The 22000-nt window shown below is 41.9% G+C and overlaps 1 protein-coding gene across 11 annotated transcripts in view; it reads right to left on the reverse strand.

Annotated features, from left to right (window-relative positions):
- TBC1D1 (TBC1 domain family member 1) overlaps positions 1–21970 on the reverse strand; it is a 123105-nt gene extending 101135 nt beyond the window's left edge. For 5 of the 11 annotated variants that reach the window (XM_055717717.1, XM_055717685.1, XM_055717712.1 and 2 more), the window contains exons 1-3: positions 12388–21970; positions 11559–11775; positions 4426–4930 (exon numbers count right to left, since the gene is read on the reverse strand). In XM_055717717.1, the coding sequence (XP_055573692.1) occupies positions 4426–4842 (417 nt within the window). In that variant the 5' untranslated portion in view covers positions 4843–4930; positions 11559–11775; positions 12388–21970. Of the gene's footprint in view, positions 1–4425; positions 4931–9541; positions 9802–10887; positions 10983–11558; positions 11776–12387 lie in introns of those variants that run through there. The other 6 variants (XM_055717664.1, XM_055717667.1, XM_055717672.1 and 3 more) reach the window with 6 other exon arrangements.
- Between the last annotated feature and the right edge of the window lie 30 nt (positions 21971–22000).

Genomic DNA, 22000 nt, shown 5'->3' on the forward strand with positions numbered 1-22000 from the left:
CACACTGAGCATTGCAGAGACATGATTAGGAAATCCAAAGACCACTTGAAGTCAAATCTGGCAAGGGATGTCAAAGGCAACAAGAAGGGCTTCTAAACTACATAGGTGACAACAGGAAAACTAGGGAAAATAGGGGCCTACTGCTGAATGGAGCATAGGATGTGGAAAAGGCTAAGGTACTGAATGCCCTCTTTTGACTCAGACTTCTGTGAAACCAGTAACTTTTGAACTGTTATTCTTTATTTACAATAAATATAAAAGTATAAGAAAGGACAGGACAACCTTAACTTGCCTTATTTCTAAACTAGCCCAGGGCATTATCAGATAAACTAGTGACCAGTATTCCATTTGCCAGCCAAAACATCCATCAAATAAGATTAAACATATTTAAGTAAAAAAAAAATAATCATTTGGTACACTAAAGAAAGATCAACATAATGGCATGTGGAATTACTGTTCCAAACTGAAAATAAGAACAGAAATTACTCTTCCTCTGTAATGTTTTGGCTATTTTGTATCTGCTGGAGAGAGGTATCACATGACAGTGCACGATTAGCTTCTCATTATCTCTCTCTTTTGTTCCTCAGTGAACGACAAGCTAAAGCAAGGGGTCTTACAGAAGGAAAGGGGTGCTGTGCTTGTGGAAAACGAGCTCATGAAGGAAACAGCACACCTCACCCACAATTCCAAACACTTTCTAACTACCACATCTCAAGTGTATTACAAAAATTACAGTAAGTTTTCAACAACAACGATGTCAATAGCATCACATTTCTGTAGAACATAAGCAAGCATCAGATCAGACACTGCTGGGAAGATACGCACGCTGATAGCATGTATGTTTTCATTGAAGCCATTGCATTTGTACTCTACCCAAGCACTCTGGCCAAGCTGTTCAACAAGGCTGTGGTCTTATGATGAAGGTCCTAACCTGCAAGCACAGATTAACTGGACAGTTAATTTTTCCTCAGCTTCTACCTTCATTACTCAACACAGTATGCATAATTCCCATCTATGACCTATCAGTAGTCTTCATAAGCCCCCTGCAGGAAATATAATTAAATCTAGCTCCATTCCTGAGCACCTACAAGGGATACGCATTAATGCTTCAGTCCCACCCTCAGGCAGAAATTAACCAACCATAAGGCCCCATCAGAACCTCCATAGAATGAGGGTGAAGGGATAAGCAAGTCCACTATCTGTAATTAGTGGAAACTTATTGAGGTTAAACACGAAGAAGGATGGAAGGCTACAGATCCCACAGCCAACAGCTCTGCTTAGAAAGGGAAATCTAATCCATAAGAGAAGCTCTCCCTAGGCTGTGTAAACCCACCCTTTTAGTACTAAGTGGAGTGGAATGATCTCTATATGCATGTGCTTGTTTTCAAGTAACATGCCAAGGAGCAGTTTGCCACGAAAGCTTCTCTCATCCTTCTCTACTTACTGCTATACCAGTAGGGGAAGTGAGCTGTGTACCGCCATGACGACCCAATGGAAATAAATACACAAGAACCTACAGAGTGAAGACAAAGACCCATGATAGGGCACTGCCTTTTCTTTCACTTCTAAAGAGAAGCAGAACAAATAGTTCCTTGCAAACAATCCTGATATTATTTAGTATTAATTACCTGTTTACTGATTTCTTCTCTAAAGTGGATATTCTGGTAATGGAGCAACAATGAATTTAAAAGCCCTGTATTCATATGCAGGAAAAACATTCATGTGTTCCCACACCCCCATCACTTCTAGATTTTAGCGTTAAAAAATGCTTTTGTATTAAACAGTAAAATAATCTCTCACTAATCAAGTATGTCGTTGCTCAATTTGTAAATATAAAGGAGCACAACTACAGCTAATGGACTGCAGTCTATCTGCAAAGCTGAGCTAAAAGCCTGACCTGACCATTTCTGGTTTTCTGCACTTTCTACCACTTCCACTGCTATTCCTCTGTCTGCATGAAGTTCAAGTTTCTTGTCCTCCTCTTCAAAGGCCTTTACTGACTGTTTAGTCTTCTGCTCACCTGCTTTCATCTTAACATACTAACCTTCCTACTCTACTTCCCCCACAAACATCCTTCTGCCCTCTTTTTTTTATTTATTTATCCTAAAGTGGGGACTTATTTGCATACCTACAAAGTACCTTCTACTTCATATCCTCAGTCAGACCTGACCTAACCTGAGAACTCTTTGTCAAATCTCTACTACAGATTTATCCTTATCCATGCAGATACAAAGTACTGTGGCTCTTGCAATTGACAATATTATTGTAATTAGTAACCAGTTGTTTTGTTGTTTGTTTTGTTTTGTTTTTTAAATAGATGAAGTGCAATTACCACAGAAGTCAGGATGTCCAAGATGGCTGGGTGAAGAGTTATTATGAACACATAGACTGTGACTAAACCTATCTGGACTACTGTGTCCCTCTTACAGAGCTGAAGCAAATAGATAAAAAAGAGCCTTCAGGAGCAAGACTGCCAGCACAGGAGTCTGAGTCACACAGGCTGCAAAGGTCCAATTTCTAAAATGTTTTTCTTCTGAAGCTGAACATACGATGAAGCAACATAGTGCTAAAATTCTTCATCTCAACTCACTTGCTTTTAACAGACAGCTCCCTCAACTTGTAACAAAAGTATACAGTACACTCCTATGCTTTCAAGTTGGGTATCTGCAAAACAGGTAGCATTAGTTCACTCTTGATAAATACACAAGCAGCAATTAGCTAAAAGGAGTTATGTGACAATATTCAGAGCAGAGTAACAACACCCTATAAAGCATAAGGGACTTACTTAAAAGGTAGATTAATCGGAAATTTCACTGAATTTAAGTAAAATGAGCAGGGCTTCACTTCAGAAGGTAAGATTTGTTGAAACATAGTTCCACAAATGGAATGTCTACCTCCAAATTAAGAACCTAGCCTGCAAAAAAGTCAAGAGAAATCATCTTTGCAATCAGGGCAAATTAAGAGACCAGGTAGAGGGTAGTTTTTGAAATGACAGATAGCTGTGTAAATCTGGGGCTAAGCAGTTAAAATAGGTATCAAAAAATTCTGGGTGATGTCTCCAAAAACATGTAGACAGCTACAAATTTAACTCAAGACTTACTTCCTTCTTTTTCATTTCAAAGATGTCTAGGAATTTGATCAAACACAAAGGAAGTGCTTCAATCCTCTGTTGCAAAAGAAAATGACTGGAGGTGATCAGTGCTGTGTACTCACTATATTCCCATAAAAATAACAGGCAAAAATAAACACATAAGCAAACTGCAAAATGCATTTACTAACTTCTATCCAATGCCAAGTTCTGAAACATCTGCTCATTATTCCTGCTGCCTCACATACATTTGACATTTTAACTTGACAGCATTTCTCACTTGAATGCTTATGATTTACAACATATTTGCCTTCTAATTTACCGGAACTGCCTTCTTATCTGGGGGGATTTAACTAAAGCTGTTTCCATATGTTTTGAGCTCTAAGCTTGGGACCATGGATTTGGAACTACACAATGTTTTGCTATTGGGCAGGTTGGCATAAATCCCATGTGCTGTGTATATTCACATAATACTTCCAAGGTGGTTAAGCAGGACATCTCCCATGAGTCAGGCAAGCAGCATGTAGCAGGATGCTGTTTTCCAGCATTGTAACTGGAGTCTACACTCAAGAGGTGAAAGATATGTCACTGTTTTGTCCCCAGTAGATCACAATAGCTTTGTGCCAAATCCTACTCACCTTACTCATTCACAAGTTATTGCCTCACATTATTCTCAAACAAAAGAAGAGCGCAACTATTTTTAATCCACCTTTTCAGCAAGGACACAACCTGCTCCTAGGAACTGCAGACTGCGCCATATCTCACCCACAGTGTGAGACGTGCACACCCAACTCCTGCCTCACACCATGCAGCAGCAAGCCTGCATATCACAGTTCCAGCACTGCGCTGTTGCTTTCTTCCACTCTCCAACACTACCTGCCAGGCTCTGTGGATTACAGAGCTAGGAAGAGGTCTCCACAGTGTCCTGTGGTTGGAGGTATGCTCCAAACCCCCTCCTCCTCCTGCAAGAGGAGGTATCTCTGTTTCCCAGTCACATAGGTCTCAACTCAGAAAAACAGAAATTTGAGAGGTCTGACCGCAGGATTAGATAAAGTTCACAGTGACTTAAAGGTGAAATCCTAGCACTAGTGACATCAACAGAAAAACTCTCACTGACTTGAGGGCCAGGATTTCAGCCCACATCCCAAATTAAAGTGTTCTGTAAACCAATGAAACTCAGGCTCTGATCCTGTAGATCACTTCACATACTGAGAAATTCAAGTAAAGTGATGCTTATTGGCAAGTTTTAGTGATCTTACACTGTAGTGAAAGGTTTCAAACAGCACAAAAGCAACTCCAGTATTGCTTGCTTCCATCTTTTTTTTCTTTTTACTTACTTTTGTCTGATCATCAGCTTTAAATACATAGCAGATACTTTGCTGATTTGCTGCTCCGTCCTTTATCAGACAAGCAAAGTAGCTTGGGTCATGGCTGTTGTGAATCAGTTTGTGGACATGCTGTGGTTTGTATTCAAACAAACTTGAATAAATCAAAGGATCCCACTGCTGGATTTTCCCTGTGTCTGGTTCACATCGCAGACTTGCTGGTGAAACATAAAGTCTGATTTGGCTGACGGTGGGTTCTTCTTTGGAAGACTTTGTACTGAGCATCCGGATCTCTGCCACAATCCAAGGCAGCATTGACATGGTGGTTAGGGAATGCACTGGCAGAGAACCAACGAGCTGCAGACTGAAACTTGCAGAGAAATCACTAGATGTTTGATACTTTTTAACTTCGAATGTTATTGGCTCCATTTTACAGTCCTTTAGGAAACCTGGACTAATTCACCAATATTTCAGCTCCATGGATTGACGGTTCCGTTGATTAAGGAACTGAAGAGCTCTGAAAGGAGAAGAAATAATTATATAGGTGCTGGAACTGTATCAAAAATGAACTATCAGTAACACAAATACATAATAGCTTACCATCAGAAGAGACATAATGATCATCTACCATGACCCATCTAGTACATTTCCCCTACATCAGGCCTTATGATTTCAGGTCCAACGAACATAATAGTACTAAATATGTTGCTTGGAAAAAAGTCAGTCCTGATTTAAAAGTCGCTTTACAACCCTTGCTAAATCACCCAGTAAGTAACTAAATTCAAAAACGCACATTCTTTCTGACCTGTGTCTGTTTCATGGGCAGGCACATGTGGATCACACTGGCCTATTCCAATCCTAGATTCACAGAAAGAACTCAGCTGAGCTATTCTGACCTTCATGATAATTGAAGTCAGTGCTTGCTGAGGCACCTTCACATTTGAAAACAAAAGAGATCATCTTTCTTGTTCATAGGTAGATGATTAAGAATTTGGCTACTAACATGGAGTTTCTTCCTTGCATGTAGTTTGCCAAGTGATCACGGGCTATTACAAACCAGACTCTTTCATTAAATAACACCCCAGAAGTTGTCATCTGAAAGAGCTAGCAGCAGTCAACTGTTCACTGATAAACTTGTCAGATAGCAGAGATAAGCAACAATCCTTACAGCATCCCACTAAAACACAGGTGAAGACTCACAATTCACGATTGCGTTTTAAGGCCTATCAGTCAGCCAGGAATATTTAATGTTTGCCACATTGATACTGTATAATTGCCATTTCTTAAAATATCAAAAGGAACTAAGTTACTATAACCATGTTTTACCTAGCATCTACTACCACTACTGTTATTACATTTTAGTATTTATAGTAATAAAATCCAGTAATTTCATTTCTCTATCAATTTTGGTTTGCAAATACAGTCTATGAAAACACACAGATTGGCATTTGTTATACTGCCATGTCTTAACTCCTCATTAATTGAACCTGGTTTCAGCTGTTACATTATTTTGTGTGAGACTGATGAGAAGCTGACAGGCCTATAATTGCCTATGGTTAAATGCCATGACACTTGTTTAGCCTCAGCCTCCTGAGAGTTTCCCATGAAAAGACATATTAAAAACAACATGAGCAGTCCCAAGAACTTCTTACGAAACATTTTAAATTATATTTGAGCAAGTATTCAATAAATGACATAGGTTTACTGTTGCCACAGTATTTCTTGCTTTTGTTCATTTACAAACATGATCAAAAATAACAGTATTTTTCTCATGAGTTTTCATTAAACTTTGTCCTTTCTTTCTCCTTGTAAAAATACTTTTAAACTGAGTTTCTAACAGTGCTTCACCTTGTTGAAAAATCAGGGAAATTCTAGGATTTAAAAAAACTTCAAGATGGAAATTCATTAACTGAACAAGTGTTTAAAATGCAACCAATTTGCAAATGTCTGAGTGGGAAAAAATGTTTCTGCAGTAACCGGCAAACTGTAAAAACAAAAGAACTGCAGAAACCACATTTGGGTACATTTACTTTTTTGAAACTTTTCCATCTTTTGACAAATGAACTCTGTAGCAATGCTACCAGTTCTAAGGATGCCAAATTTAGCCAAAGAATCCAATAGTGCAGGTTTTAAAGACACTATTTGACATCATAAGTAGCATTCTAGATGTGCAGAACAATTTTTTTAAAAGCCTTTTTGTAAACATCTGTGTGTGTTGTCTGTGTGGGAGGTATGGGAAAAAGGGCCACGAAAATCCAGAATCTGTATGCCACATTTCAATTATACTGCAGCTCTTTTTCCATTTTTTTGTGTTTTGTTTTGCTTCACAAACAAGAAATCAACCATCTTTAAGATGAATACAAATGCATTGGATCATATAGGATAGTGGCTTCGGGAAGCATTTTTACACCTTATCAACACAGACTGCTAAACACAATTACCATTATAGTTTTGCATCTGTCAGTGTCAAAAGAGAATCAAAATGGTCCCTTTGCTGAACTATTACAAATTTTTTCTTCTTAACTGCAAAAATGAAAAATAGCTCACCAACTGCAAGGAAGACTGGATTCATTCATAACTACAAAGGTGTGTAGTTCAAAATGCATAAAAATTGAGTTTTCAGCTTTTAGTATTCTCATCATTTAGTGGCATACTTAATAATATCAGGATAAGAAAGCCTAAGACAACTCTATTCTTAGTTGAAAACAGGAAAACTGAGCTACTGCATGGATGATGACCACGTTTTTTCTAACCATATTTCTCAATTGTTTCGTCAGAACTCTTCTTTAAAAAATAGAATTAAATGAAGTGCATGTAAAAATAAACAGTATCATCCCCATTTAATTCAGCTTTTCAAGGAAAGTAAGTTTCATTTGGACTACCACCACTACCATGCTCTTTTACCCCAGACCTTCAAGGCACTGCAGCCTCAGGTAGTAATAAATATCACAATTTAATACAGTACTTTGCATACCAACTCTAAGGACTGAACAGTATGTAAAAAAACCAGATTGATACTCTGTCATATTTAAACAAACAATGTACTGCTGGAATGTATTTAATATAAATGCAAAGCTTCTTGGCATTCATCTCATTTTAACAAAATAAACACCTCGCAAAGTCAACAGCATAAATATGCCAATGTCCACATTTGTTATTTCTAAAGAAAAACAGTTAATACTAAATCAAAACAGTTAACTAGAAGTCAGAAAGCTAGGGGTTTTTTCCTAACATTACGAGTGGCTAAAAGTGCAGTTTCTCAGAGCACAAGTTTAGTACCATCAGAAGATCTTCTTATCTAACCCATATCATTCTGTACGTTTCATCTCCCTTTTCCAGCCATCCTTTCTTTGTTTCCCCCCCATTTCATCCTTATCTTAGTTTACATGCAAATCCCACCAGAAATTATACCAATTGCATGCTTCCAGCATTAACATCCTGTAAGTTTACACCAAGGACTAGGTTTTACTTCATGACCATGAGGTATTATGTACATGCTTAATTTAGACCTAAAAATAGTACTGTTCATCTCAGCAGGCCTATTTCCAGCCATAAAATTAAGCATACATCGTGGCCAAAGATTATCTGTGCTCTGAATCCATTCATGTCTGCCCTGACTACACCACTCACAACACTGGCACCTTCACCCATCTCTGGTTGCCACCACTCAGTTCATCCCATCTAAAAAACTTGGCTGTGCAAGTGCCATACCCATTTACCATCCATATTAGTACAGTACGCTTAACAAGCTTCCTCTTCCTCCCAAGCGTCTGCCTCTAACTCAAAAACAGCTTCTTCAAAGTGAATGCTTATTTCCCCTTTAATCCAAGAGGGAACAGAAAAGGTATAAAAGTAAAGCTGCCCACTGTCTTCTTCCACCTAAACTTCCCTTGACAGCTTTAAGTGCCATTCAGCTCCGTTAATCTGGGCTGCGAGAAGACTGCCAGGATTTGCTTCGCACATAGGCTGAATGTCTCCAGTCATTCTCCCATTGCTCATGGGCATAACTGGGACAGATCCTCTTTCTCCTCTCCACTGGCATCTTCTGAAGGATCTCCTTTACCTTTGCACTCACAGCTGAGTTTTGCACAAACTTGAGTGACACTCCCCAGCTAACAGCTTTGTTATGTCTGGGAAATGTTAATATTCACCAAACTGTACTTAATGTTGCCACTGTTTAACTTGCTTTGTTTTAGCTGTACTTGCTCCATCAGCGTAAGAACAGCCAGGCAAGCTGCAGCACATACGATATTTACACAAACCACACAAATAAATGTAACACCACCTTCTATAACTAGGAGACACCAGACAGACTCACTAGTGTGAAAGACACATGGGATCATACATGTGCACTTTGTCCTCAACTGCTCTTTCACTGTGGTCAATCAAGCCTCTTCTCACAAGCGGGGAGCACTCTTAGAAAGCATGTAACACTATGCCGATTGTCCTAATCTAGCAAAATCTGATACTGCATTTTATAAAAGTATATACACATCAGGCTCTTGTGCTCCCAAATTAAGTTGTATTCTCATCTTTTTACGTGACCAGAAACTAAAAGGGATGCCTTCAGAGAGAATTCAGGGTGATGGCCAGACAGCATGAAGGGGACAGCTACAAAAGTTAGTACTTCTGCCACTCTGGACTCCAGGTCTTCCATGTATGAAGGTACATCTCTAAGCATCTGTGCATCATGCAAGACAGCATTCCTCAAACCTCACCTACTCTCATGAGAGCAAAGACTTTATCACCAGGACAAAGCACAGGCTCTGGGTGCCATTTGGTTAGATGGGGCCAGGTCAGCTTTGAGGTTAGGAACAAAAATCTTGTTGGGTACAAAGAACAAGTTGTGTTAAAAACCTAGGAGTGTGGGGCACTGGAAAACAGCTTTTGGCAGCTAGGGGAAAAGCAGGCAGATTTGGGATGGACTGAAAATAATACAGGAAAAAAAGGCAAAGAAGGGAGAAAGATTGTTCTAAGCCAGAAGAACGCAAATAAAAATAAAGCAGAAACTACAACAATACTGAAGAGTTATCCTTGTTCTGTTGTTTCTTCCGAACTGGACTAAATTCAATACAGACATGCTGCCAAAAGTTTCAGACTCTTGTTCAGAACACAGGTAACTACTGACCTAAGCAATCCTTCACTTTCCTTCAGCTCTTCACCTGGTTTGGTAGCAGTTGGAGTGCATGAATCCACAGCAGAACTGACAAGTTCAGAAGATGGGTCAAGCAAGGAAGCAGTCAGAACTTCCACACAGCAATGATTAAATGAGTCTGACTTGTGAGCTGTTGAACAGAAAAACCCCAGCCTCCTCAACCTTTGCAGTTCTTATGAGAGGCAACGGTGCAGTTACTCCACATCAGGCTGCCGATATGACAACAAGGTTTTTTTCTGTAAATCAGCTTTCCTTCTCCCCTCCAAGAAGCTAAGCAAAACTTCCAACTGTACAGCAAGGTCTTGTGAAAAACAACTGGTTCAGCTCTTCTGTGCGTGGCATTAGTGCTGAACCCTGCAAATGGAATCAGGGGCACTGGTACTGACTGCACTTCACCACCAATTATTTTAGCAGAAATATCATACTACTTAAGGATTAGGAGGAGCCCTGGCCTGCAGCCAAAGCTCTGGAACGCAAGCCGAAACTAAACACCACTTCTCCCTCTCTGTTTGACCCCTGACCAAGACTTACATTGTCTTCACTCATGCCAACAGATTTCTCTAGCCACCTAGCAGGATATATAGAAAAATACAAATGAGAATATGTGTTAGGTATGTCATGATATGTCACTGCTGAGTGACCTCTTGGTCCTTTTATGCTTCCATCAACATACATGAAATGACACTCTGCTCTGCTCTGGTGTCACAACACAGCATCCATTAGATCATTCTATAGGGCTGCTAGTTGCAAGCTTTATCTTTTTTTTTTTTTAATTTGAGGCTTCAAACAACACTTTTGGCCTGGCTTCTACTGTGAAATAAGATTGTTTGATATCATACCACAGGTTGCTCTCTGTTTTCAAATAGTTTTAATTTAACTTAAACTTGCACTTGGAATCATGATGCACCCTTCTGTTACAAGGATATTCTTTTTATCCCATAGCTACTTATTATCTGCTGTTTCCTTCTGGAGCAATGGCTTGCTGTGGGCAAGTCCAGAAGTCAATTTGACTCCAAAATTACTCTTATTTTCCATTCATTAAATGCTGACTTCTAAAAGATACTTTTCAATTCTGTCAGCAGCTTCAGACATGGCCCTGAATAATGTTCCACCATGTACTCTGAGCAAGTAGTTTGGTTTTGTGGTAATAATCACACCTAATTATTTACCAATACAGCCAGTATTTATGTCACTTCTCAAATAGGTTAAGAAAATTAAATCGGCTATTAATAAAAAAATGGTCCAGCAAAATGGTACTATATTCTTGATTACAAACATACAAGTTCATAATCAACTATCAAATGAAGAAAATTGCTCACTTGCTGCCCTTGACACTTGCTGCTATTTCCTTAATAGAGCCCACAGAAATTAATATGCTGATGACTGAGGTCTTCTATGTCAGCCCCATACAGACCTGAAAAAAAAAAATTGGGCTGTTCTACCACTGAGAAAATCTTTGTAAAAGAAAGCTTGCTAGGTAAATTACATTCTGAATGCCATTCCTTTTAATTCAATTGCATATCGGCAGCCAAAATACTTACATCCAACTTTTCAGTTAATCAAATTATAAAGTAAAAAAAGCATCAAGTCATCCACGTATCACTGAATGTGTTTCACATTCCTTCCAGCCTGTCATTTTTCTCACCTGCAAGCATTTCTACTTTTGCACATTACCTATGACTTTCAGCATTTCCATAAAACAGGTTGTGACAAATTTCCATTTCGGCACTTACAGGTGTTAAAAGTATAATCATATTCATCGGTAGCTCACAGGTATTTGCTATTCAGGAGATGTGTATTTTTATTAACTTCGACCCACGATGTTCCATGATTTCTCTGGGCTTAAGAGCAGGCACAAATCCTATCACCTGCGCTGCTAAAGGCTCCGACAGCAGATCTGCCATATTATCCTCTCTCCCAAATACAACACAGCATACAAAGGTCTCAATCTTTTCAAACTGCACTATAAATAACCACATTTGTTTCATACCTCTCATGAGCGCTGTTTCGAGAGATCGCTCCCTTGTTAATTTAGTAGGCGAATTTAAAGGGCCATAACAACGCTGCGCCAGTGTGGGGCATTGTAAGGTCCAACCCAACCGCTGCCGCGGGGAGGCCGGTGTCACCCCCACAGGAAGAGCCGCTGCGTCGCTTCAAGAAGGAGCAGGTCCCGGGAGGAGTTACACCGCGCGGTTCTGCACCGATGGCTGGAAAGTGCAGGCGAGAGTGAAAAAAAGAGCTAAACGCAGACCGGGGCGCATCAGCGGTTAAAGTCAAGCGGGTCTTGTTACCCTGACGAGACACAGGCTCTCCCAAGACCCTGCCACAGCTGGCCGCTCCCGTCCCGCCGCCCCACAGAAATACTGTCCCCAGAGAAAGTGCTGCGACTTTCCCGGGAGCTCCCTCACCACCGACGGCGCGACCCTTCCGCGAGAGGTGGGAGGGCGGCACGGCGCCCTACCCGCGCCACAGGCACGGCGCGGCGCCCCGGCCCGGAGCCGCCCCCGCCTCACAGCCCGCTCCCCTCGGCCGGCCGCGCGCCGCCGCCACCCGGAGGCCGCATACGGCGCACGGAGCAGCCCCGCCGGCCCGCAGCCGCCCCCCGCGGCGGGTCGCTTCGTTTCTCTCCTCAACTCTTTCACTTCCTCACAGCTAAACCCCGTTCTTCCTCCTTCCTCCCCTCCCGAAAGGCAGCTCGGCCCCACCAGCGCTGCTCCCGCCGACCGGCCCGCAGCGGAGGCACAGCGGCCCCCGCCGCCGTCCCCCGCCAGGCCTGGAGCCGGAGCCGGGGCCGGGGGTGCCCGGCCGCCGCCGCTTACCGCCGCCTCGCCGCCGCAGGATGTGCTCGCCGCAAGGAAATGCCTTCGGCGGGCAGCGCCCGCGGGCTGTCAGGCGCCGCCTGCCCACCTCCCGCTGTGGGGAGCGGGGCAGTGAGCCGCTGACGGACGCCGGGCCGGAGGCGGGGAGGCCACACCAGCGCCTCAGGGCACCGGCCGGGCCGGGCAAAGGGGCTGCTCGCCGCCTCCTGTTTAGGGCCGGGCCGCCCCACCCCTACCTGCCGACGGGCGGAGGCGGGGGAGGGCCGGGCAGTGCACCACCAGCTACCGCTCGCCGCCCCCCTCCTGCTGCCCAGCCAGTGCGGGTAAAAATAGCAACAGGCGGCGGGTCCCCGGCCCGGCGGGGGCGGGAGTGACAGGCGCCCGCCAGGGGCGGCCAGCGGCTGGCAGCCGGCGACAGACGGGCGCCCACGTCGCGACAGCGGGCAGCTGAGGCCCCCTGCCCCGGCCGGTTTCGACCCCCTGGAGGAGCATGTCGGCGGCGCTCCCCTGCGCGCCTGTCACAGCCTCTCATCTCCCGCAGAATACAAGCCATTGCCGCCTGGGCTGGCGAGCGCGGGCTGGCGGCCAGGTTAGCTGAAGCGGCGAGCAGAGGCGGGAAGGCGGGAAGTTCGCTCGGGGAACTGGAACGTCCCGCACCTGGAATTGCAGCCGTCGCGTTCCCCCCCGGGCCTGGGCCCAGCCCCGGCTGTGGGCTCACCTTCCCCGAACCACCTTCGCACCTTGCCTCCCACTTCTTCCCTGCACGACAAGCCGCACACGTATATGTGTATGTATATGAAATGTCTGTAAGAGTTGGCGCTAGTTAGTCGTTCAGTTGCCAGAGAGTGAACGGAGACTTAATTATACTCCTCTGCTCTTTCCAGATGATCAGGGCACCCTGCATATCCATTCTGCAAACCACTTTTGCACTCAATTGATTTCAAGTCTTCTTGACAGTAAGACCACTGATTTACTTACTTTTAGCCCGAGCACATTTGTAGAATTGAAGCTTTCTCAAAGAAGTTTGGTCAGCTGCTGCACATGTGCTCTGCTGTGAGGGAAACAGTCAAGTAAGCTGTCAAATGCAAGCACAATGTTGCCCTAGATTATGAAAAGCAAGTCACAGTTTGGTATGTAAGCACAGCCCTTGCAAAGTGTATGGTGGTTGTATCTACGTGGCTTTTGCTTGCTAGGTGTACTTTCATAGGATTGTTGATACATGAATCGAAGTGTGAGCAGTTCCCTCAGAGCACTTGTTCCCAATCTGTACCTAGTTCATGGTTTGCTGTTTCTCCTTCAGATGTGGGAATAGGTATGAGAGCCTCTTGTTTTTTCAGTGACATCCTTTACATTCCTTGGGAATAGGAATGCCACCTCTCTGTAAACCATGCCTGACTTGTGTTTTTAAACCATCACAGCTAAGGACAATGCTCTCATTCCAGTTATGACCCACCAAACACAGTATCTGAGACAAGTGTGTTCTTTTGCTCATTTTAACCGATGCTGCCCTAAGCACTTGCATGCCTCTGGTAATCGTGTTCTGGAAGATGGTGAACTGCAGTCCCCACCCAGACAGCTCCTGCACTTCAGCTGAGGCTCATGCATTCCCAATTACCAACCAATGAGCTTAAGAAGATTTTCTTTACTGCTTCACTGTTGCCTCCAGAAGGTGATAATGAAACAGATAAGGATCCTACAGGACTAATTCTTGCTGCTTGGGGTAATCTTTGGATAACAGAAGTCAATACTAGAATGCTACGAATCCTTTCTTCCTCCTCCTCTTTGATAGCTGGGAAAGAAATGAGACTGTGCTTGAACTCATTCATGGCGCCCGCTATTATTTTTCCTGTTATCTCTGGCTCATAGGTTTTAATTCTTTGCCTGGCAGGGTTTTTTTTGTCAAATTACTCATGTTCTGATACAGTATTTTATAAGCAAAGTGAAATGCCTTGGATAAGAACTACACTTGTATTGGTTTAATAGCACCATTTCCTCTAATGTTGGGAAAAGTCCTCTTTTTTCATTCAGGTAGATATAAAATATTTCCTTACAGTTAATAGGAGACAAACATGAAGTGTTTGTATTGGGCAAACACCTTGAAAAACTATTCAGGAACAGTTCAATCCAGCCAATTTCTATAATGCTTATTGCTAAGGTGTGGTAAAAATGTACTATCTATGTGCCTCAAAAAGAACGGAAATTTTAGTATAATATTTGCAACATTTGGTGATAATTTTATTTTAGAATATTTTGCTTTTTAATTAAAACTGATAAAAAATCCAAGTAATAAAAACACAAGATCTGTCAACGGTTTTCGAAGGTATTTGAGAACAACGTATTACTAATGAGATAGAGTGAAGAAACAGACAGGTCACAGTGAGCATCTGGAGGAAACTCCACCGTCTTCAGCAGTGTACATGTATGTAACCATTCATTTCAGTGCTGGTCATACAGACTTAGAACAGTGCTATGATGGAAATTAAGTTGTTTGCAGAGACAGTTATAAACAATGCACAAGAAAGAGTTTAAAGCTGAATGAGATGAAACAAAGTGTGTTTATATATGAACACGCTTTGGTGCCAGTGGTGATAACAAGGGAAAAAAACAACTCTCATGGGACAAAAGAGTGCTTCTGAATAGCCATGCGGTAAAGCTGCAACTGCTTTTCATGGTCTATTCTTGCAGTAGAAGGGTATTTTAGTGTTATGTAGCTCATGAGTTACATAAGGTGATACAGCAATGGAGAAGATGGGCTTGTACGTATAGTCACCTCTTTCTCGTTTTCACACCTATCAGGCAGGTCTGCAAGGTGTGGTTCCCATGATTCAACATCCACACTTACCTGAAGACAAGTATTTAGGTGCTTTATTTGAAGAACAAGCAGGGCACTCTGTCTTTTATGTCTGTTTAACCAGCATGCAGGAAGGTAGTTTGTTTTCTACTCTGCCTGAGAGTGTTCAGCCTGCCTTCCCTGAAAGTTATCAGCAGCCTCCAGGCTGCAATGGACAGCATTCCTTATCTCTGCTTCCTGAGAAAACTATGACTTGGGGTGGGTGGGTGGGGGAAGGTTTTATTTGTGAAAACAAGGAGAACCAGAACAGGGGTCTTATGTTCCAGTCCCTAAAAAGGGAACACTTGCATGCGTTCCAGGGGCTGGAATCCCTGTGCTCAGGTGAAAGCCCTGAGCTTTAGACTTCCTAATAATTTTTGATTTTCTGAAACAGTAGATCTCTGATCTTTTTTCCTTCACAGGCTCGTTTTTCTTTACAGGAGTCTGTTAACTAAAACATACTACTATCACATTAAATTCTTCAGACTGAGGAGGAAAATCAGCCTGGGCTTTACACATCCTGGAACCATGATCTATAAAAGAACACCATTATTTCTTTATCCAATCACACCATAAAACAAAGAAAACCCCACCATGCCTTTTGCATAGAACCTGAATTCACAAGCTAATATCAGGCGTGCTATAAGAACATGTAAGCAATGAAGCCTCTCATGTAGGCTAAGGAGGAGAAGCATCTACTCACTTGATCCCAGTTGGGGTAGGATTGCAGATCTGTACAAATTTAGGCTGAATGTGCCTGGCCATGGGTAAGGGCAGAAATAGGGGCTGCTGCGACTATGGATTTACCCTTTGAAGTATCACGAGGCAAATGGGCAGTTTTAGATGCTTTCAGAGTTCAGGTTGCTCCAAGTTGGGCAGCAGTTGAGCAGTAACTACGAATTTGAATGTGGGCACCTACATTGTGTTTCAGTTGCATTATAAGCCTCTGTGCTTTTCCCTCTGAATTACCTATAATGATGAATTTCTATTGCTATTATATAAAACAGCCTAAGTTTCTCTTAAATCTGTTTAGTACCTTATTAAGGGCATGATACTAACTGTTTGGCAGTCCTTTGACTTAAGTGAGCTCTGGATGAAGTACTACATTCTTATCCAATGACACTGTATCTCCAGATGCTATTTATATATAGTTCCAGACATTTCATAAACAAAATTTGAATAACTGTTATTATAACACGTTTGCCTACTTCATATGCTGTAGGAAAGCATACCAGCAACATTAGTGATCGTAGACAAGAGGCTTTCTGTTATCACTGATCGCGTAAAGAATCAAGAAAGAGTTGAGCTACTTTTACAGATCCTGCCTGCTGCTGTCTCTGTTTTTGTGCATTTCAGATGTCATGATTAATCCTCCCTCCCTTCATTCCCATAAATACATTTGAAAATCACTTACCAGTGATTGTGTGAGTATTTTAAGCTTTTCCTTTTGTTTGGAAGCTGCTGTTGCTATGCCATCATTTGTATTCCATTTTATTTAGGTGGGTGTTAGGATATGATTGGACAGTTTAATAGGCTGATCCCATTATGCATAGTGTTCTGATGGTGCACGACCTCATTTCAGTTGCTGTACAACAGAGAAATGTTGGCTTCCTCTCGGAAGTTGAGCAAAAATACCATCCTTGATGAATTTGTGTACTTATGTAGTGCAAAGAAATATGATGAATGAAAGCAATTCAGCTTAGTTTAATTATCTTTGATTACTTTTGTATTTATGGGCAGAGAACAGTTTTGTTGGTGATTATTTTTTAGATTTTTAGATTTATGTATGGCATCCAGTTGCCTTCAGCCACAGAATCCTGGAAGTCCCTGACCTTGTAAAAACTTATGCTGGTGCTTAACAAACTCTAATTTTAATGTTGCTATTTGCAGGGACTATTAAAAAAGGATAAAAGATTTGCTTGTTGTCAGTGTGTTAAAACAAAACCCACAATCACTGGAACTTTGAAAAGCAATAGCAAGACGGAAACTTAATTTACAGAAACTTTGTAGGTGAATTAGTTACAGATTCAAGCGCATACTTGTACAATATGAAACTAATTGCTTATATATTTAATATTCTTTAATAGTGAATTCCATTTATCCTTATATGAAGTGCTATTAAGCAGCAAAATCTCAAACAAATCCTTCTGCAACTTAAATACAATACTTGCGTTTTTCATAATATTCTGTGGACTAAGTTCACAGCCTGTAAGGAAGATGAATTGTATTTACTTCCTTCCACCCAAACTGTTTCATAAGTTTACTGAAAAAAATAAAATTCAGGGGTGGATTTAAGTCATGACTTAGTAAACAAACTAATAACTTTCAAGTGAAGCCCATCAGTCTACTCTTAAAGCATTACTATGTTTTGAGGGGTTTTGTCAGAGTTTTTAGTACTATGCTAAGTTCTTCTCGATCTAGAGGCATTTTCCCCCCTAGCCCCATAGGCATGATTCCCTACAGGATTGAACGTTTACAGCTTTCATTGTAATTACATGTATTCACCTGGGCTCATTTTAAATGGTTTTGATAAGAGGGATGTGTCTTTCTATAGGAGTAGCCAGGGATTCCCATACACTTGAGTTCAGTCTGGGCTGTGAGCATTCTTTATTCTAGTCATGGCAATTCCCATTTCTGGATAAAATATTAGCGCCTCTGCTCCCAGTTCAAGGCTGGTTATTCACAAATTACATGGTTCTGGGTTTTTAACATCCACCCTGAGACTAATAATCTCTAAATTGGCTTCATCATCTTACACAATGCTTTGATGGAGAAATTAGACCAGCTGTGAAGAAGTTTAACACCAATTCCAACACACAACACTAACTTCTCTCTTTGGTATACTCTTACTGCCTTTGTTTCGGTTCTTTATTTCAGTTCTAGATCCTCTTTCTCTGATGCAAGGCAAGGTTAGTAAAGACTCCAGCAACAACAAGTTTCATCTTGCAATTCTGCAGTCTGTCATGATTGTTCAATCAGCTTGATAAACCACTGTGGGTTTTTTTTTTTTGTTCCCCTCACCCAAAGTTGTGAACTTCTGTTTAGAACAGAACAGGGAATAGAGCAAGTAAATTCCTTGTCCTTGGGAAGACAGAACGATAGAGACTGGGTCATCATCTTGACTATATCTCTACTGTTTCTGCGGATGCTCTAAAGCCATCTTAAGGATGTCTCTGTATACATCAGCTCATTGCTGGATCTGCTGCCAGGCTTCTAAGACATTTGCGGAGTTGTTCAAGTGCATCCACTCAGTGTACAGCACTCAATCTCTCATCGGCCTTTGTGGGATGGCTATAAAGGCCCTTCTGGCTTGCCTTTTACCATATTCACTTGGTCCATAAGACCCTCTGTATAACCTAAAAAGAAGGGGTTCTCAGCCTGATGACAATAAATCATGATCTTGCTGTACCAGTACCTGGTATAGGTAACCAGTTTAGGGGATCAGTTAGGTGGAAGATGAGAGAGGGATGAGGACATTCCCTCTAACGGTGTAAACCAGGAGAATGGTGAAGACAGTGACAATAGGGTCTGCCACATCATCATGGCCCTACTATCAGCATGTTAGCAGAACCAGCCATCTACTCATCCACCCCAGCACTACCAGGGACTGCCTGCTCCTAGGAGAGATGACATCCCCAAGGAGATCTCCAGGCAGGACAGCAGTAGTAAGTAATGCATGTAGATGATCTGCAAATAATGGCAACAGCTCAGCAGAAACCCAGCCTGTCACAGGAATGTGAGGGATAGACCAGGTTGTCCAGTTCTCCTTAGCACCCCTCAACCGTGAAGCACCTTGGCAGACTTGGCTAAGGCTGAACACAGACAGATTTCCTAGAGAGAGGAATCATTAGCAAAATCCCAACATTCATCCTCCCATTTCTCATGTAGCCAGTACATTGAAATAAGGCCCCTTCCTCTATTCTGGGGACCACGTGCCTGTCTCTCCTCCTCCTCCCCGCAACTTGACTCTGGGCTAGAGACAGGCACAGACAGTCAGGAGTGTATGTGCCAGGCCAGTAGTGACAGAGTGATTTGCTGCAGCAGATTACTACCCAGAAGCCAAAAAGCCCAATGCCACCAGACAAAGAGTGCTATTCCTTGAAGAACCAACTGCATCTGCATGCAGAGTGAAACAAGTCATAGCTGAATACAGATGGCACATGCATCACTCCCATCATGACGCAGAGAAATTTCTTAAGCTTTTCAAGAGGTTCTTTCCCCACACCCAGCTGCATAACCAGTGCAATCTTAAAGTTGTATTGAAAATAACAAGGATAGAGAACTTGAGTTCTGGGAAGAAAATTAAAGCCTTAAAGTTCTGCATTTATAACAAGTATGTAGCTCTGGTTGTGAATGTAAGTCAGTCATAATTTACAGATAGCAAACCTGATTCCTTTTCTCCTGCAAGCTTCATCCTTTTCCTAATTCTGCCAGAACTGATGCTGCAGCTGAACATGACACCTTGCATCAACAGTTATCCCACACACCCAAAAGGCAGCATTCCTTCAAGGCAGGATGTTCCACATAGAAAGGGTCTTGCTGGGAATGGCAGAGTGAACAAATTAAGGTAAAGTTTGGAGAATCACGTGCCCCAATCTTCCACTCTGCTTCTCATCCTCTTGATCTTTTAATCAATGTGTAAAAGAGCAATAGCACATGGGAGCTATTTCCTTTCAGCATTGTTCTCCTACTTGAGCACAGGAGGATGCAATCTCCACATGTTATCTCAATTTAATCTTACCCCTTACCTTCTTCTTTCAGCATCTCCCTGCTGCCTCATCACAAATGAAGGAAAGCAGGACCTCACGTGCTGAGGGGCAGGGAAAGAAGAAAAGAGGAACCTTTGCAATAGCAGGGTTAGGGAGCAGTGGGTAGGATTCCTGCTTGATTTCTCTTCTTAGCTCTTGCCACATTGAAACATCACAGAAACCTCAGAACCCCAGGTGCATGCTTTTTTCTGTGATGTCTCAGCACCATCTTATACTTGGTCTCACAAATTTGTACCACACACCTATTATTCCAGGCCTCCCAGGTACTGAGGAAGCAGAGGAAATAGAACAAGGTAACATCTACTATTGATAAGTACTTCAGATTTGGACTATGTAAAAACCTAAAGTTGTCATTTTAATTCCTTAATAATAGATCCTTGTTTTCATGCCCTCCTCTTATGGATGGTCTTGAAATCCCTCCCCATCTTAGCTCTAGATGATAAGGCATGAGTTGGACTTTGAACTCTCAAAATACTTCCAGGGACGAAGATAAGATTACTAACCCCAACATTTTAAGACTGGTAACATTGCCTTCAGATTTCATTGTAAAAAAGTTTCTTTATTTAGAACCACCACCCCACCCCAGATTAATAGACTTTTCTGCCACAAGGTCAAGTGGAAAGGGACTGGTGATCAATCTATCTCAGTGTCTTAAGTAGTTCTACTTTCCTTTTGAGCATCAGTTCAGGTTTAGAACATGCCAAATGCACTGGTTTAGCACACTTAACATGCAAGAAAAAAAGTCTAAATTGCTATGTATTTAATTTAAGCCTTTAATTAGTTCTTAAAATTTCTTTTCAGAAGGAAAGGACAGTGGGAGTTTATAGGTGCAGAAGTTTCATCCAATGTGACAAAGCTGACTGCACTGAAGTCAATATTGAGATTCTCTTCACAGTTACTACTACATTCAGTAACCTCTAGGGTCCTATTTAAGAGTAAGGACTGCACTATTCAAGGCACCAAACAAACACGTATCAATAAAAAACTGTCTCATCTTTGGTTTAGTATAAGAGAAATGGCAGCAGAAAAGCGGAAGGTGTGCGCAAGCACTTTCTGCACAAACTAGTAACCCATCTTTTTAGTTTTATTCTTAAAGGACTAGGATTTGATAAATAGCATATTCTGTTTCCTCAGTTCCCTTCTTATTACATTATTTTGAGGTTAATTTTCTATGCCACACAGATGGACCTCAATATGCATGATTTAGATACTGCCTTTGGCTCTGCACAGCCGAGAAAAACAGATGCGACAGCCACAGAATGCAGGGACTACTCCTTTCCATGCATCCTCCGATGGTATCTCTGAGGTCTCTAAGGTAAAAGCAGGCATCCAGTGTTCATTGCTTACCATCTTAGCTAACACAGTAAGCTAGTATTTACTGGGGACAGAATAGCAAGTTTGTTATTTCATGAATAATTTGCTAAACTTGACCTATGCTTGGTCTGGCAACTAGTCATTCTCCATGGGATACCAGAAGCAATTCTGGCAAAGAGCTTTCTTTACCCAAGAAGTACTGGGGCTGTTAGAGCTACACTGATATCCCAAACAAGTACTGAAAATGCAGAAACCCCTTGTATTAAAGTCAAATGCTAACCTCCAAATAACCCTCTCAGGCTCTGCAAATGCAGACAATAGCATGCAATAAAATGGAAACTTCTGCTCTAAATTAGACATGCAGAGTTACGCACACCAAGTCATGGTAGCATACAGTATAACAGGCTCTGAGATTTGGGTATGTATTGAACTAATTATGTTTAATTCAAAGAGGCAACAGAAACCTGCTGTATGTAGAAACATTATCTTAGTATGTCCATGGTATTAAAAGGCAGTTTAGTACACTTAGTATCTCTAACCTGGTTTATGATGCATAGTCCCACACCAAGCAGACCTTCAGCAAATTCACTGTTAGTTTCTTGTTTATTTGGGCCAAAATCCCCAAGAAAGATCACTGTTTCTGAAACATTTGCCCCAAGTTTATCAAAGTCTCACCTCAGGCTTTCATTACTTCTTGTTA

The sequence above is a fragment of the Falco cherrug genome, chromosome 1 (genome assembly GCF_023634085.1).
Source record: "Falco cherrug isolate bFalChe1 chromosome 1, bFalChe1.pri, whole genome shotgun sequence".
Taxonomy (NCBI): domain Eukaryota; kingdom Metazoa; phylum Chordata; class Aves; order Falconiformes; family Falconidae; genus Falco; species Falco cherrug.